Here is a 17,622-nt window from a genome sequence, read left to right as displayed (position 1 = left end):
TAAAACATTGTTTGGAGGGTCTAAAAATTATACAATACATGGTCTTTGTGCTGGTTCGATATGATTTGTTATTGTATGTTTCAGATCATTGCAACTGTTGAGCAGTGTGCCTCCTACTTGGAAGCTTGTGAGTCAGCAGTGAATGGATCAAAAACATTTAATGCATTTTCCACGTCACATAATAGTATGTGCTATTTCTATTTGCTGTACAATATATTTCAAAAATCCTTTTATTATTTACACCGTTCTAATACAGTGAGTAGCAGTATATCAACAAGACTTTTAATAGCAAATTTTATTCCTTTTTGTATCATCATTTCTAAGCCATCCCAATCTTCTGGGCAGTTCATAATAATATCAAAACAAAATTGTAACATTAAAACAAAAAAAGTGGAAAACTCTGCAACAAAACTGAATGAGGATAAAGTAGCTAAGATGTATAAATGTAAAATAATTAAGATGCTCACAATTTGATCAGCCTGGGTCAAAGGCTCATTGGAATAATACTGATTTTAATTATTTATAGACTTACAGAAAGAGCTACTACAGAAAAGCGGCGTGGTGGCTTAGTGGTGAAGATGCTTGCCTCCCACTCAGAAGGTTGAGAGTTCAATCTTAGGCAGCGGTAGTTGTTTTTCTCCTAGGCTATAAAGATAAAATATCTGCTGTGAACTTTGTATGGTGTCAGGAAGGGTATCCAGCCAATAAACGCTCAGCTCCCTCCAGTCTCCCCAACTGTACCCTGAATTAAGGGATTACAGGGTCTTAAAAAGGGAGGGCTTTTTTTATTGACTACCACCGTGTTTCCCTGAAAATAAGACTAGGTCTTATTTTTGGGGGAGACCAAAAGACCCATTAGGTCTTATTTTCGGGGATGTCTTACAGCAGGCAGTGAGCGTGTGGGGGCAGGGCGGGGCCTGCACATGGGATAGAGATGCAGAGCTTCGAAGCGTGGTGGTGATTGGGCCAACTTCAGAGCATGTGGGTGGACCAACTAAAAGTATGTGAGTGTTTGGGAGGGGGTGCATGTGCCCTCCCCATGCTAGGCCAGCTCCTGTAGCCCCGGGGTGGCCATGCTGGGTGGTGGCAGAAAGGGCACCGAGGTGGTAGTGTCCAGGCCAACACTCCTCCGGGCAGAGTGGGGAACCTTTGCACTGGGGATGCTGGGGGCTGCCTTCCTGTCCTGGTCTGCCCGAAAGGTGAGCTGGGAGGCGGTAGCCCACGCCCAAAGAGCCGATGGAGCCCCGGAGGGTCTGGGAGGGTGCTGAAGTGAGCGGGCATCCTGCCTGCAGTGCCCATGCCAGCTGCCCCTTTCCCGCCAGAGCTGGAATGCTGCTGCATATCAATAGATACTGGCCTTCCCTCTAGTGGGCCTGGGCAGCTGCTGAAGAGAGACGGGCCCGTTTCAGCGCCTGGTGCCCTTGGGGGTTTGCCTTGCCACCTGCTTTCCAGCTCCAAGTTTCTCAACAATCGTGGAGCTGGAGAGCTTGCCCCACCACTGCCCAGATGCCCTCGTTTTCCCCAAACATTTCTTCGCTAACCTGCTTTTCAGCTCTGTCGCGTTTCTCCTTTGTGTTTTTCCATCACATTTCTCTGCCACCGCATGCAGGGAAAAAAAAAAAGTTTGTGGGACTAAAAAAAAAAAGTTCAATCAGACTTTCCAACTTCTCGCGAAAAATCTCGTGAAGTTGGAAGGTCTGATTGAACTTTTTTTTTTAGTCCCACAAACGTCTTTTGTTTTCCTGCAAGCGGCAGCAGAGAAAAGTGATGGAGAAACGCGACAGAGCTGAAAAGCAGGTTAGCGAAGAAATGCTTGGGGAAAACGAGAGCATCTGGGCAGTGGTGAGGCAAGCTCTCCAGCTCCTTGGCGGTGGAGAAATGTGACGGAGCTGGAGAGCATGTGGCAAGGTAAACCCCCCAAGGGCACCAGGTGCTGAAACGGGCCCATCCCTCTCCAGCAGCTGTCCAGGCAGCCAGCATGGACGGTGCAGGCAGGACGCCCGTTTGCTTCAGCACCCTCCCTGACCCTTTGGAGCTCTGTCTACCGCTTCGGTGGCTGTGTGGGCAGAGCTGCGAAGTGGGCCAGGGGGCCTAAAGCACCAGCAGTCTGGCTCGGGAATGAAAGGGAAGAGGCAGATGGGTAGGTGGGGCCTTAACTAGGGCTTATTTTTGGGGTAGAGCTTATATTAGGTCCACTCCCAAAAATCAAGCTAGGACTTATTTTCGGAATAGGTCTTATTTTGGGGAAAACATAGATATAGGGGACTGTGAAGGTGAGGGCTACTATAGAGTAGGACTGTTTGGCAGATGAAAGATATGATTCTTAACCAATCTTCTATACTGGTAGTCCATGACTTACAACATTTGCTCAGTGACCATTCAAAAAAGTAATTAATTTATGACCGTTTTTCACACTTACAACCATTGCAGCATCCCCGTGATCATGTGATCAAAATTCAGATGCTTGGCAACTGGCATGTATTTATGACGATTGCAGTGTCCCAGGGTCATAAGATCACCTTTTGCTGCCTTCTGACAAGCAAAGCCAATGGAGAAGCCAGTGTCATAACCACAGTATTATGAACTTAACAATTGCAGTGATTCATTTAACAACTGTGGCAAGAAGGGTGGTAAAATGGAAAAAAATCACTTTATAATTGTCTTGTTTAGCGATAAAAATTTTGGGCGCAATTATTCTTGTAAGTCAAGATTACCTATAGATGACTGGATAGGGAAGGCACATTCCATTCTGACAGGTTATGCCTCACAATTTTTGAGATAATATATTCAGTTTCAAAATTCCTAAATCCATTTTTCTGATTGTTTGTTTCTATTTTATAAAGCTTTCATCTTTGAAAATGTTGAAACCAGCTGTTGCTAACATGTGTTTTATATAAAATTTATAAACATTAACATTAATCATAAGGGTGTGGTACTCTAGTATGCAAGGGCAGAGCAAAAGAAAGCACTTTTACTGATATGAGTTATCTTTTCTTTCAAGGTAATAAACAAAAGAATTTCTATGCAGGAAAAGAATTGCAATATATTTATTTTGTTCATTCCCTGAGCCTCTTAGGCACATTATTAATATACAAACAAGGCAGAAAACTCTTTCCTATTCAACTGAAAAACCGAAAAGGTAAGGACTTAATGAAAAAGATAACAATTTGTTTTATTTTATGACTGCTTTTCTCAAAAGTTTTCCATTTGTTAAATTCCCCTTCTGTAAAAAATGAATAGATAATACTGTGGAAGAGAATGAAAAACTTGGTATAAGTTTTATGGGCACTCAGAAGACTGTGTCAACAGCAGAGATGGAGTGGGGAAAAAATAATTCAGCTAACAGTAAATCATCATCTTCGTATGCACATAGCAAAATGTCTTGGATTCCTGTATTTTACTTTCCCTTCTCCAGCATGACTGCAAACAGATCATTTCATTTTATAGTTTTATCGTGACAATCATAGTATATACACTTGTAATTCTGTGCAGTAAGAAAGGTCACCAGCCCTTCGTTTCTCAAAGAGTTTGGAAGTAGAAAAGCTGCCATCACTTGTATGATTAATAATCCTTAATAGTAGAATGTGGATTGCACTTCCAGAAAAGAACACTCTTTTCCAGAGCTATCCTTTAATCTGTTTTAAGAAGTAAGTATGGTATTAAATTGTCCCCATTTGATGCTGGAGGTGCTAATATGCCTACCCCGTCCATACAAACAAACATACATATAGATATCTGTCTATCACGTTTAATTCATGAGCTCATAGCAGTGAAATATGAGAGACGTAGATTCTCTGGCAAAATCCTGGCCATAAGCTTCATTATTATTTCCAAAAAGGATTCTGGACTTGAAATAACAGAATAACAGAGTTGGAAGGGTCCTTGGAGGTCATCTGGTCCAACCACCTGCTTGAGCAGGAGATCCTATAATATGTCAGACAAATGGCTGTCCAGTCTCTTTGAAAGCCTCCAGTGTTGTGGCACCTACATCTTCTGAAGCCAAGCTATTCCATTAGTTAATCGTTCTCACTGTTAGGAAATTTCTCCTTAGTTCTAGATTGCTTCTCTCGATTAGTTTCCATCCATTTTTTCTTGTCTTGCCTTCAGGTGCTTTGGAAAATAGTTTGACCCTCTCATCTTTGTGGCAGCCCCACAAATATTGGAATACTGCTATCATGTCTCCCCTAGCCAACATCCTCAATTTCTGTAATCGTTCTTCATAGGTTTTAGCCTCTGGTCCCCTAATCATCTTAGTTGCTTTTCTCTGCACATGAAAATAATGGATGGCTACAAAGTCAAGGACTTTGCTTTGAAATATGCTTTTGTGTCAAAGCAAGGGCAGAAATAATCAGGGAAAGAAAGGCCTACGAAGTGGCGGATAAGTGAATGTGATAGGTAACATCATCCTGGTAGATTCTGATTTTGTAAACCGCAGCCATTTTCAAGAGCACTCACAACACGTTCCCAAAAGTTGCAATATGCCCATCAACTTACGAAGAATTGAGATTCCTGGTTGGCTTTATAAATAAACCATTCCACAGGCTATACTGTACAATGTAATCAATTCCACTTTTCAACTCAATTGATTTATTAAAGAATCCAGCCAAGAAGAGCCAGATGTAATGAGTTAGTGTGTTTAACATAAACCAAAGCATAGACTGTATTAACTAAAACTTCTCAAATATAGCTACCTAAACACATTAGAGACTTTAACTTTTGAGAATCCCTGGGATTTCACAGCATGGCTGTAACTCTCCACCAGTCACTTGATTAAACCCATTTGAATTAATCACTTTTTCCAGGGAAGTGGGAATAATTTCCAAAGAGAGATATATTATTCCCTGATTGGACTGAGTGTTTTCTAAATGATTCTTACAGTGCCTGTTTCGCATTAGGCTGAGTCATCAAGAAAGTAATTTCTCTAGTTTGTATAGAGCTACAATTAGTTTTTAAACATTGCCTTGATTTGCATAATATCTAAGCCAAAATGTGACTCGTCTTAGTGTGCTAATTCTACCATGTTCAAATGCATATATCTTGCCTGGCCTCGTCATAGTTTTTATCTGGAGATTTTATGACCAAAAAGAAATGCCTGCAGTGAAGATTAATTTCTCACTTTATACAAACCTGACTCTGATCGAACCACCATGTGTCCTTTTTTTTTTTTGGTTTTCAGTGCTACAAAATAATTACAATTAAATTATAATAAAATAATTAGTGTGGTGTAAAATACTGGCCAAGGATGAGAAAAGCAGCAAAGTGCTTTCAGGAGTCCTTTGCCATGTCATTTTATATGCCATTCATATATAAGACTACAATTGGTTAATGCAAACTATGGCTTATGATTATAACTTCAGGTTTTTTTTTATGGTAGAAGTTTTCATTTAGTAGAAGTACTGTAATTTTCTAGGGGTCATTCGTATAGTATGCATGTATTTATTTATGATGTACAAGGTAGTCCTCAGCTTATGACCACATTTGGGACAAGAACTTCCATCTCTAAGCAAGGTGGTTATTAAGTGAGTCATGCCCAATTTATGACCTTTTTTGCTGTGGTCATTAATTGAATCACCACAGTCATTAAGTGAATGACAGTTAAGCAAATCTGACTTGCCTCACTGACTTTGCTAGGAAAGTTGCAAATGGTGATCACGTGATCCCAGGACACTGCAGTCATTCTAAATACATGCCAGTTCCCAAGCACCCAGTTTTGATCATGTGATTATGGAGAGTGAGGACCAGTTGTAAGTCACTTTGTAACTTCGAACGGTCACTAAATTATTAATGGTTATGAGTTGAAGACTGACTGTACGCAATATTTCCCTGCACTTATGTCAAAACACTAGGAAAAAGAAGATCCTAGAAAATAAAGATGGAATTTCTTTACATTATTTGGAGGAATCAATGTATCCACCCAAACTATTTTAACATTGCTAGAAGAGCACTATACTTGAAACTAGCTAATTATGGTTAATTTAATGGCTTCAATTGATTAAGCTGAAAGAAATGGAAATGCAGCTTCATTTCTTCATACTAAATCTGTACATAAATATTGTTTCACGCATGTTACATTGCTTTCATTTTCAAGTATTTTTTTCCTCTTCTGATTTCCCTAGATCTGATGACACTGGAAGATCTCATCATAATGTTTACACGTCTTATTTATTGTTCCCCAAATTGTCCCAAACCCCTTACTGTGCATTCAGGTAATAATTCTCATTTATATGCAGTTATTTTATAAACAACTTGCTTTGAGAAAAGAGTGTGTCCTGAGGGTTAATCTATTCTGTGTCTACAGACACATGAATAACCTATGTGTTAGTAAGTTGTGGCAGCCTTTAATATCTGGCTTAGAGTAGAAGTGAGGAAGGGAAAAGTAATAACAGGAGCAAGTTATTTGGAGGACCATCTCATTTTGAGGGTATCTGCCCATCCTACTACATCAGACAGGGTAATTCCTTCCTTTAAATATTTCACCCAATGCAGAGGTCTCCAACCCCTGGGCTGTGGCCTTGAGCCTTTCAGAATCAGGCCGCAAGTGCACACGGAACCATTCCACCCACCCCCGCTGGTCCGCAAACCTGAAAAGGTTGGGGAACTCTGACTCAATGGGACCTCAGAAGCATGTCTTCTTTGGTGGCCATTCCAGCCCTTTGGAAGAACTTTCCACATGGAATTTGAGGGATTTCTATCCTCTTAGCCTTCCAGAAGATTGTAAAGATCTGGCTCTTCCACTAAGTATTGACTAGAAGGGGGTTTGAGCTAGAAGGCTGTTTGATATGATGCCTCTGTTGGGAAGGATAGTAGGAGTATTATGTGGACAGGTGTAAATTCTGTAAATAAATAAACACATTGTTGTATTTTTTTTTTGCCTTGCCACTATTTTGAAACAACTTTTTTTTTTTACATTTTTGCAGGCAATTATTCTCCAGCTGGCCTCATTACTGATATACTCCGGGTCTTTTGTGATGAAAAAGAATGTGCAACTGAATGTCTATATACAAATACAGTGATAGAAGAACTTCTTCAACCACTACATTATTTATTAAATGGAACAGAGGTTATCTTTCATTTTTATGCAATTTCCTATGGGGGATGGGGTGAGGAAACCCCACAATGGTAGACTTCCATCTAGAGCAGGGGTCCCCACCCCCGGTCCGTGGACCAGTACCTGTCCGTGGTATGCCAGCAACCGGTCTGCACAAACAAACAAAGACCCATCCGAGGGATGCAGGTAGCACACAAAACCACCTACTCTCCAGTCCGCAGAAAAATATTTCTCCACGGAACCGGTCCCTGGTGCCCAAAACCTGGGGACCTCTGATCTAGAGACTAGTCAAAGTCAAGGCTTTGTTATAACTGACAATATCTGAGATACTGAAGTGAAAGAGAATACATATTTCAGTTGGAAAAGACAAGAAATCTGAATCTTTGCTCAGATATCTGTGGGAGCTTCACTTAGAAGTGTTCAATTCACATAGAATTTCTATGTCCATCCAGAAAAGGATGAACAAGCTGGTTTCAAAGCCTAACAGTATAATCTTGTGATTTCTGTTTAGAAGATCTATTGAATTCCATGGGCTTTTTTCGCCACTCAGTATAGAATTGCAATGTGAAATATGACTTTGTGCATCAGATTACTTGCCTATAATTGAGCATTAGTGCTAACAAACCATCTGGGTGGTATTTAAGGTGTTGTTTTTTTCTTCATAATTGCTGTAATTTCAAACGAGAAATGGTGTTATTTTTGCTTGTAAGTGAGCACGTGTGGTGACTGAAGCCAAGCAAAATTCTAAACAGTTTGGCAAACACAGTGAAATGAAACGTAATGGGTTGGAACTGAATCTGCTGTTGGTCTAAGAGAAGGACGTATTCCCAGAGGTTATTTGCATCCAAGATCAGTGTGGAGAGGGATAGTTGTCAGTTGTTTTGGTTTAGTTTTCTTTCATCATGCAATCTGCAGTACCACTCTGCTAAAAAAATTCTGGTGGCGGGGGAGGGGGTGGAGAAGTGGGAGAATATAGAAGAGGAATTAGTCCAATTTCTCTGCCTGTGTGTACATCCAGTTCATTAGTGAACCGACTGACTATAGTTAGGGCAGTTTAACATTTAGCTTAAATCTGTGAAGAATTGAAGGGATTGGGCCATTTAAAAAAAAATGATTTCAGAAATGATGAAATTAATCTAAACAGAAGGATTTCATGAAATGAAAAAGAAAGGTTATCAAGAGAAACCCTGTAGCCTCGTTGACAAAATGAAGGTTTATAGTCAAGGTTAAAAAAATGCTTTAAAAGCAATTAATGTTGTTATATTTAGTTGCTCTTGGCTGTGCTTATCAATTAACTTCAGACATTTTTTTCAACATACACACAGGTGAATCTGAATTGTCCAGAAACAACTCTAACACATATAGCTGATATTTTGGCGCGAATTGCTGCTACAGATGATGGTCTTTTACTACTTCTTTATGGAGGAGAAAAGCCCCCTGCCCCAGATAGCACAAGGTATGACAACAGCATTAAGGACTGAAAGCAGTCATCTGGATTCTAATCCCACTAATAATGTCATTTCCTTTATAGCAAATACCATGGTTGAAGATTATGGCATGATTTATTTGTATCTTACCAAATTTATGAACTGGTAGTCCAAGGGTGTGTACTCTGTCTGCAAAGCACTTTGTCTAGGAGTCACTTGAAAAGTCTTTAGGCAATTGTCAAGTTTCTTCATGGATTAATGTGTAGTTGCGTTCAGAGGCAAGTATGAGTGAGTTATATCAGGCGAAAGGTGAACATGCAATTGCTAAAATGTATAAACTTCCACCAAAATTTGAAACAGAAGAAGAACAAGTGAAGGAATACATGGTAAAGTAGGCTAATTTTTTTGGTTATAATATACAGATGGGATAATGGGAAAAATATGATTATCATAATGACTAGTTAGCTAAGTAATTTGAACTTACAGATTTGGGGGATCGAGAAGAGGGATTTCCTTCATTTATTTTGTTGAAGTATGCTTTTGTTTTTTTGTTATGAAAAGGTTCTAATAGTCAGGAATGGAAGACCTTTCTACAGCTGGAAATACACTTAGTAAACCTGTTTATTTCTGAAGCTACCATAATAATGAGGCAGTCTTATTTGGCTGACTTGATGATCTTGGGATCTCTAGGGAGTGACAAAAATGCTAGATGGTTGCACTTCCCATCTTTTCTAGTCAGATCCTTGCATCCATATTATGTCTAAAAGGCTATTTGCTTTTTAAACAATTTGTCTTTTTTTCTAGCCTTAAGGGCGCACATGTTATTGCCCAGTTTACAAAGAAGCTTCTTGATGAAGATATTTCTGTTTTGTCTGGATCTGAGATGTTACCAGTCCTCAAAGGAGCTTTTATCTTTGTATGCCGTCAAATGTATAGTACCTGTGAAGGCTTAGAGGTGCTGCTGCCTTATCAGTTACATGAATCTGTTGCTGAAGCTTGGAAAAAGGTAACCTTATGCATGTTTTACAGAGCACTTGTAGAGAAGTTCTGCCAATTGATGCCTGTATTCCAAAATGTTTATATTCCATATAAACACATTATAGTATAGACTTTAGAGTCAGTTTGGTGTAGTAGTTAAGGAATCGGTCTAGAAAACAGGAGATCCTTAGTTCTAATCCCACCTTAAGCACAAAGTCGTCTGAGTGAACTTGGGCCAGTTACACTCTCTCATCCCTAGGAACATGACAGAGGCAAACCACTTCCAAAATCTTGTCAAGAAAACTTCAGGGACTTGTCCAGGCATTACCAGGCGTCAAGATTGACTCATAACTCCACCCTTAACCCCCCTCCCCAATATAAACTTTATCAAGGGAATAATGCTAAAATATATATTATTTTTTGCCTGAGGCATGATTGTCCTGTTGCAAAGGAGGATATTGTTACTCTCTTTATATGATTGTGGCATAAAGCAATGGATATAGTTTGCAGCCATTTTCGTGTAATAAACCTCAATTTATAGGATCTAGCTACATCTTGCTTTGAAAACAAGATACCAAGTGTCCATGGAGATTTACATTGTTAGCATAATGATATCATCATGCATCTGACATAAGTCACCATGGAGACATATTTTTTAATTAAATAGACAGATGTGAATAATAGGCATCAACTCCTCCCAATTAAATTGAGCTTTAGAAGCATGAATTTGCTACTGTGGTTATATTGTGGCTTTGACAAGATGTTAAAAAGTTTACAACTTTTTGTTCAGTTGTTAAGTACCCATTTATTTTATGGTAGTCATAAAAAAAACAGACAAACCCAGAGCAATATTATCTAAACACAATTACAGAATTTCATTAATATTTTTTTAAAAAAAGATAAGTCCCTGTGGATTTTACTCCGCTAGTCATTGCCAACTATAGGGGGCAGTGCTCATCTCACTTTCAAGGCTATTGAGCCAGTGCTGTCCAAAGACATTTCTGTAGTCATGTGGCCAGCATAACATCACAGAGCACTGTTAACTACCCATCAAAGTGGTACCTATTTATCTACTCACATTTGCATGCTTTTGAACTGCTAGGTTGGCAGGAGCTGGGGTGAGGATGGGAGCTCACCCCATTGCACGGCTCTTGGCTCTCAAACCTGGGCTATCGGCTTTCCAGCCAACAAGCCCAGCGTCTTAACTGCTGAGCCTCCATGGCACCCTTATTTAGTTGAATGAAGGATACAAAAGTTTCCATCTGAAAAATTCTTTCTATTTTAACTTACCATGCTTTAGTGCTTATTATCAATACTTAAATTTGTTCTGTTCTTCTGACCCTAATTTCTGCGTTTTTCTTTTTTTTTTATCATTCAACAGACTAGTTTGCTTTCAGAGAGAATTCCAACCCCTATAGCTGGGGTAGACACTGTTTCTTCAGTAAACCAAGAATCTCAGAGTTGGTGAGTGGTTTTATTTCATATGTTGGTATGTATTTAGGATAACATTTAAAAATTTATATTGTTGCCGATGAAGAGTTTTTAGTGTAATTTGCTACTATGGCTGCAGATATAGAGATATTGCATATAGTAGTACAAGGCTTAGTGTGGTAGATACTTTCTCTCTTGCTTACTTGTCTTCGTAAATAATACTTCTAGTTTCCTCATGTTCATCTTTGGTTTCTCTCTCATTCTCTTCTTTAGTTATTTTGCTGATACAGCTTGTGTTTGGTTTTTCAGCTCTCATTTTTTCACTTACAACTTTTGCTTTCTCTCACTTTCTTTTTCTTCATCTCCCAGTTAGAATTCGTTTAATCCCTTTCTTTTTTAATGTCCTCATCATTGCTCTTGGTTCTTCCTGCTTCCCCTTTTCCCCTCACCCAGGCAGAAATCTGCCTGGTGACTTTCTGATTCTGCTGTGCAAAACCTGAAGACTCAGCTATGCAGTGGATGCATTGAATTATTTAGGGAAGAACAAGGGCAAATTTGACGTGCCTTCTTTAGGAATGATGCTGCATTGCTTACATAATGATCAGCACTTGCGCTGTGATGATGATCATTTATTTACTTTTAGCTCTGTTGCTTTGGTGTTTTCCGGAACTCATGAATTTTATATGTGAATTGCTAGAAATTGCTATAAGCACTGTTAGTCATTGTTCATTAACAGAGGTTCTCAAGGATTCTAAATTCCAAATGCAGATTTTCCAATTTCAGTTCAGGGGGATATGATGGTGATGATGATGATATTGGAGATTATATCCCAACTTGATGTACTTAAGCACTTAAAATGGTCAGGGAGATGCCAGGACTTGAGCCCTATCCTCCTTTGTCTATCTCCATATTTTTACAAATGTATATAACTTTCTCTCAATGACATTAGTAGCCACTGAAACCACGTACTATGTGCATCTATACCTATGCTTCATTTTTCTATGATTCCAATCCATATATGAAATATTTCCAAGGCAGTCCCGGAGGTACTTTTTCAAGGAGCAACTGGACTTTCTTTGTTTTTCTTTGAAGACATTTGCTTCTCATCCAAGACACTTCTTCAGTTCTGACTGAATATGGAGGAATGGAATGATTTATATTCCTCACAGTCATCTGGTCTTTAGACTCCTTCTGAGAGTCGTTGAGGCCACTTGGAGGTTTATCTGTACCCTCGGGGTCACCTGAATAGTGCAAATGGGTATGGAACCTTTTTTGAACTGCTGAAGGGACTGTGTTTACAATGGATGTTCTATACCATTTGCACTATTCAGATGACCCTGAAGACATAGACAAATCTCCAAGTTCCCTCAATGATTCTCAGAAAGAGTGCTAATGACCAGATGATTGCAAGGAATATAAATTCTTCCTTTCCTCAACATTCAGTCAGAAATGAAGAAGCTTCTTGGATGAGAAGTGAAATATCTTCAAGGAAAAACAAAGAAAGTCCAATTGCCTCTTGAAAAAAACCTTCGGGACAACCATGACCTGGATGATTGAGAATCTCCATAGACATTTGCCCAGGCAGTGATTTGTATTGTACACTTAGGTTAAAGATGGGTAGTTCTTCCCATTGGTGATTAAATAATTGTAACCACTGCTTTAAATATATATATATATATATTTAAGGCAATTAGAGATCGTATGTAAGCTTCTCCCAGGGACTGCCTTTTTTAAACCCTGACGATGTCGGGAGCACCCGACGAAAGCTAGGTTTGATTTATTAAATATTTTCTATTTATTCTCTTGGTGATCATTATTTATTGGTTTTTATAGTATGTGTGTGTGTGTGTGTGTGTGTGTGTGTGTGTGTGTATATAGTATATTTTATACTATATATATATATATATATATATATATATATATATATATATATATATATCTTGAGTTTGGTGCACCCTGTCGGCCCAAATATGGGAGAAAGGAATCTTTTGCCTGTATCAGCTCAAACTAGAGCTATCCACAGGCAGCAGTCGCAACTGCGACATCATATGTGTTTGTCAAAATTTGGATTGCTAACAAAGAATTAAGGGAGAACTGGAATAGCCATTTCAAACTTTTTAATTCTTTTCAACCAGACATACCCTTCTGAGATTCAAACCTGGGCTGTCTGCATGTTAGGCAGATGTATTAACCTCTAGGCCACAGGCTCTTTGTAAGAATGTTTAAAATGTGAGTATCACATTACTGCCAAATTATAGGAGACCAGTTACATTATTTTTTAGTATCTTATACAAAGTATTGGTGCCAAGAAAAAAAAATAATTATAAAAAGATACATTTTATTTTATCTTATTAAAAAAACCCTCATCTTTAGTTTTTAAACCCTACAAAAAGCACTTTTAATGCCTTGTTTAAAACAGGTTTGTTGCCCAAATAATGCCCTCCATGCTTTCAATATAAAAACATTTGCTGGGTGAATTTTGTCTATTGAAGGTCAAACCAATCCTCTTGTCTAGGTTTCTTGGGAAATCTATTTGCGGATCAATGTTTTTCTTTAGATCATAATAACTCATGTCTTTTCTGTATAGTTGGCAATAACAAAAAGAAAAAAAATCATGAATCTTACCTGGCCGTGTTTACATGTAATAATAAGTCAGAGTTATGAGGAATGAGCTGCTTGCTTGTAATGGCTCTTCCATCATCCTTCCTTATAAAGCAAACAAGTCAGGTTTCTTCATCCATTGTTTGTTTAGCATTACATGTGAATCAGGGACTGATTTATTTTTCTTTCAGTAATTCAGAATCATAAAACATTATTTTGTTTTGGCATATGCTTTTGCTGTGTTAGGAGCAAAACAGACTAGACTTCCCAGTTAACACATATAATGAAAACAAATCACAAATGAGGCCATCTGAGCTTAATTTTTTTGGGCCCACTGGCAGGAGGAATCCAGCAGCAGCAGCAGCAGAGAAAGAGGTAGAGAAAGATGGTGAAAGTGCAGTTCACGGTGAACTGGATTCTGGCTTATCAATGCATACTAATGCCAGCAATATAATATGAGTAGTTTGTGGAGATACAACGTGCGCTTGTATCTGTGGTGGAGGAGGATTATAATGGGCAATGCTATACCATAAAAACATAACATGAACAAGTAGAGCCAGAATTTTCTAGGGTTTCATTTGTTTGTTTTTCATTTTAAGTGTCTAAGCTTATCCAATATATCATGTCCCGTCTTTTTGTTTTGTTTCATTTTCCTGGTGTTAATTGTCAGAAAATGAATCATTGATAAATTTATTTTATTTTATTTCATATATTACATTTATATGCCAGCTATATCACTACTGAGTGACTCTGGGCAACTTACTACACCATAAAAACATGAAGATACAAAGATTAAAACATTAAAAAATATTAAAATTAACAGGAAATTGGGTAAACTAGGAACCAGTATACACATGGGATGTGAATGGGATGTTTTTCTTAATCCAATAGCTAACTCCAGCATGGAATGTCCCCACTGGAACCACAAGTGAGTTAGCACAGCCAGGCCCTTTTCAGAAGGCCAAGAAACTAGGGTGATCTCACCTCAAGTGGCACAATGTTCCAGAAGGCTGCAGCCATGGTAGAAAAGATCTTTGTTCTGGACTCTGTCAGTTGAAATTCTGGGACTGATGGAGTCTGCAGCATGCCCCTTTGCTGGAGTGAGTGGGGCAGGCCAAACACATTGGGGTGAGATAGTTTCTCAGGTAGCCTGGTCCCATGCCATAAAAGACTTTAAAGGTTCTAACCCACACTTTGAATAGAATCCGGAAGCAAACAGGCAACCAGTGCAGCTCATGTAACGATGATGGTACATGGGCCATCTTGAAGACCCCTAAATTGTCTGTGCAGCTTTATTCTTTGCCAGCTCTAAGTTCTGAATATTCTTCAAGAGTAGCCTTTGTAAAACATAGAGTATTATGCTGAATTATTGAGATTCAGTCATGGGAAGGCCAAAAAGCATTGGGACTACATGCAAAGTACAGGTTGTTTTTAATTTGTAGTTTATTTTATAGTGGTTCATTATTTTGATGAAATTTCCATGCAGGTTTCAATCTAACTAGCTAGCCTCATGATCTTGTAGCCCTGACTGAAAGTAGATTAATTGTGAATTTTATACTCCAGTTTTCAGTAGTAGTAAATAATAATATATTTTAAGAGGTTGCTAACTACCCCAAGAAATCGAAAACACATTGCACAAGAAGACATTGATAAACCATTTCCATATAGTTGCCTAGAAAATTGTCTGGAATCAGTCACATAATCAGCAAAGGTCAAACTCAATTGTACAGAATTTTTATGATTATTGAATTGCAAAATATGGCTCTAGACTTACAGATCTTAGCTTGCTTTTGATCTGTATTGGCTCAGTAATATAGTTCTCTGCAAATTTAGAAGTAAATTCCATAGATTACTTAGATGTTAATATGAGAAATCAAAGTCTAGCGATTGGTGCTATGAACACCACCAGTATTTCTTAGTTGCCTTCATTGTTATTCTGAAGCAATGAACGATGCTATAAGCTCATACTAGTCTCACCTAAAATTATACCAATCCAAGAATTGATTCAGGTGGTTCATTTCTCACACTGGATTGTACTTATCGTCATGCTTTGTAACCATCCTACTTTCTGGAATAGTGAAGTACAAATCAAATCATCATCATCATTGTCATAAAAACAAGAGTTTTGAATATAGGAATGAGCACTATTTTTAAAAGATCCTGCTTTCTTTTTGCCATTCAAAGCATAGGGTACATTTCAGGTGCCCCAAATACTAGTTTTTCAATTACTCGCCAGTACTTAATGTCTTTGAGAAAGGTTCTGCTCCTCCTGGTCAAATTTGCTGATTGCTACTTGCCAGGGACAAGGAAGTAGGTTTTCTCTGTGAAATAATATAATATTGAGTAGAGCAGGGCTTTTCAACCTTTTCACCCATTGTACCACTTTTAGGATATGGCAATATCTGAGTACCACCAGTCGCCTAGCAAGGTGTCAAAAACTTGATGACCCTCCCCCCAAAAAGGAAAAAAGTGTTAAAGTACAGGTAGTCCTCGACTTACAACAGTTCGCTTAGTGACTGTTGGAGGTTACAATGGCACTGAAAAAAGTGCCCCCCAAGCCACAGCCGAGCAAGACACCTGCCTGCCCACCTGGCGGCGCTCTTCCTCCTGTCCGAGGTTTTCATTGGTTTGAGCATTTCTGTTGAGGATTGGCAGCGACAGTGGGGTGGGGGGGTTGGTTTTTATTCCCCCTGTCTGCTGGGTGGTTGCGGCAGGTTTTGGTCACTTCACATGACCCTGGGACACTGTGACCGTCATAAATATGAATCAGTTGCCAAGCATCTGAATGTAAATCACAAGACCCTGGAGATGCTGCAACATTCCAGCTGATCGGCGCTTCTTCTGGGCTCAGCAGAAGCGCCAGGATCAGTGCTGCTTTCCAGATGATTGGTGCTTCTTCAGGGCTCAGCAGAAGCGCCAGGATCAGTGCCGAGCTCCAACTGGAGCCTGGCGCTTCCACTGAGCCCTGACAGCCCTGCAGCTCCAGCCATCTCTCGCTCAGGCTTGTACGGTGCTGCCACCGGTTCAGCTCATTCCCCTCCCCCGCTACCACTTTTCTAGGATGGTCGTGTACCACCTGCCAGGTGCCAATGTACCACAGGTGGTACCCGTGCTACTGGTTGAAAAGCCCCGGAGTAGAGGGTCTTTAGTACGCATGAGTTCTAGCTGTCTTTTTCAAAATCAGTATTAAATAGGCCTTCCCTCGCTAATGTTTACTTTTATTGGATTGGGTTTTTTTATTTTAATTCTAGGATTTAGGATTTTGTAAAGCATTGCCAGATTCCTTTCAGTGAGGAGAGTAATAAAGTTGTTTTCTTAACCATCAATAAAAAGTCCGGCTTGAAGACATGGGGAGTTTTGTTTCCTGGGCATTGGAGAAAAATGTGCTTAGTAGAGTTAATAGCCAAGTCTGTTAGAGAATGTTGGACCTTCAGGGGAGACAGCTGCAGTGTAGGTAGAGCAGACATGGATATGCAGATGATTTTGTACATGAATTAATTGCAACCAGATGGTGGATTGGGCAACAGAGGCAATATGGAAGGGAAACATTTTCATAACAAACATTATGTGTTAATAGAATAGCATATGTCTTTCCTATTACAAAGGCGTCCTTTGTATAAGAAAAAACAAAGCAGCTTTAAGTGCTATTACAGTTTTTATGGGAGAAGGAAGTGTTTGGTTTATTTTGCTGTTTGTTGTGCTCACAGAATTGTATTTGATTTGTTCTTTTTTTTCCCCTCTCAGTATTGTATTAGAAGAAACATTGTTGGATGACTTGCTAAATTTTGCTACCACACCGAAAGGTCTTCTCCTTTTACAGAACACAGGAACAGTCACTGAATGTGTCACCTTCATGTTCAACAGGTTCATGAAGAACCTCCAGGTTGGCATTCTCATTCTTAAAAAAAAATATTTAGAACAAAAATTCATAAAAACAATTATTTTGCTTACCCAAATAACTTGATTGCTTGTACTGTAACCTTTTCCTGTCAGAGCTATTTGTTGGTCTCAGAATGCTAATTAGAATCTAATGATGCATTTGATTATCAAATCCAAACAAACAAGAGATGTATACGCAAAAATCCACTACTAATTATTGTCTCAATTAAGTTATGCTCATTCTGTGAAAATGATATG

The 17,622-nt window shown here is 39.0% G+C and overlaps 1 protein-coding gene across 1 annotated transcript in view; it reads left to right on the top strand.

Annotated features, from left to right (window-relative positions):
* TBC1D32 (TBC1 domain family member 32) overlaps positions 1 to 17,622 on the top strand; it is a 93,290-nt gene that overhangs the window by 19,252 nt on the left and 56,416 nt on the right. Inside the window, exons 11-18 of the mRNA XM_015819906.1 lie at positions 85 to 184; positions 3,002 to 3,139; positions 6,117 to 6,206; positions 6,918 to 7,060; positions 8,374 to 8,504; positions 9,280 to 9,481; positions 10,835 to 10,917; positions 17,230 to 17,368. Of these exons, the coding sequence (XP_015675392.1) occupies positions 85 to 184; positions 3,002 to 3,139; positions 6,117 to 6,206; positions 6,918 to 7,060; positions 8,374 to 8,504; positions 9,280 to 9,481; positions 10,835 to 10,917; positions 17,230 to 17,368 (1,026 nt within the window). The remainder of the gene's footprint in view (positions 1 to 84; positions 185 to 3,001; positions 3,140 to 6,116; positions 6,207 to 6,917; positions 7,061 to 8,373; positions 8,505 to 9,279; positions 9,482 to 10,834; positions 10,918 to 17,229; positions 17,369 to 17,622) is intronic.

This window comes from Protobothrops mucrosquamatus, unplaced genomic scaffold (genome assembly GCF_001527695.2).
Source record: "Protobothrops mucrosquamatus isolate PMUCROS unplaced genomic scaffold, P.Mucros_1.0 scaffold1016, whole genome shotgun sequence".
Classification (NCBI taxonomy): Eukaryota; Metazoa; Chordata; class Lepidosauria; order Squamata; family Viperidae; genus Protobothrops; species Protobothrops mucrosquamatus.
This window is presented reverse-complemented; position numbering and strand designations above follow the sequence as displayed.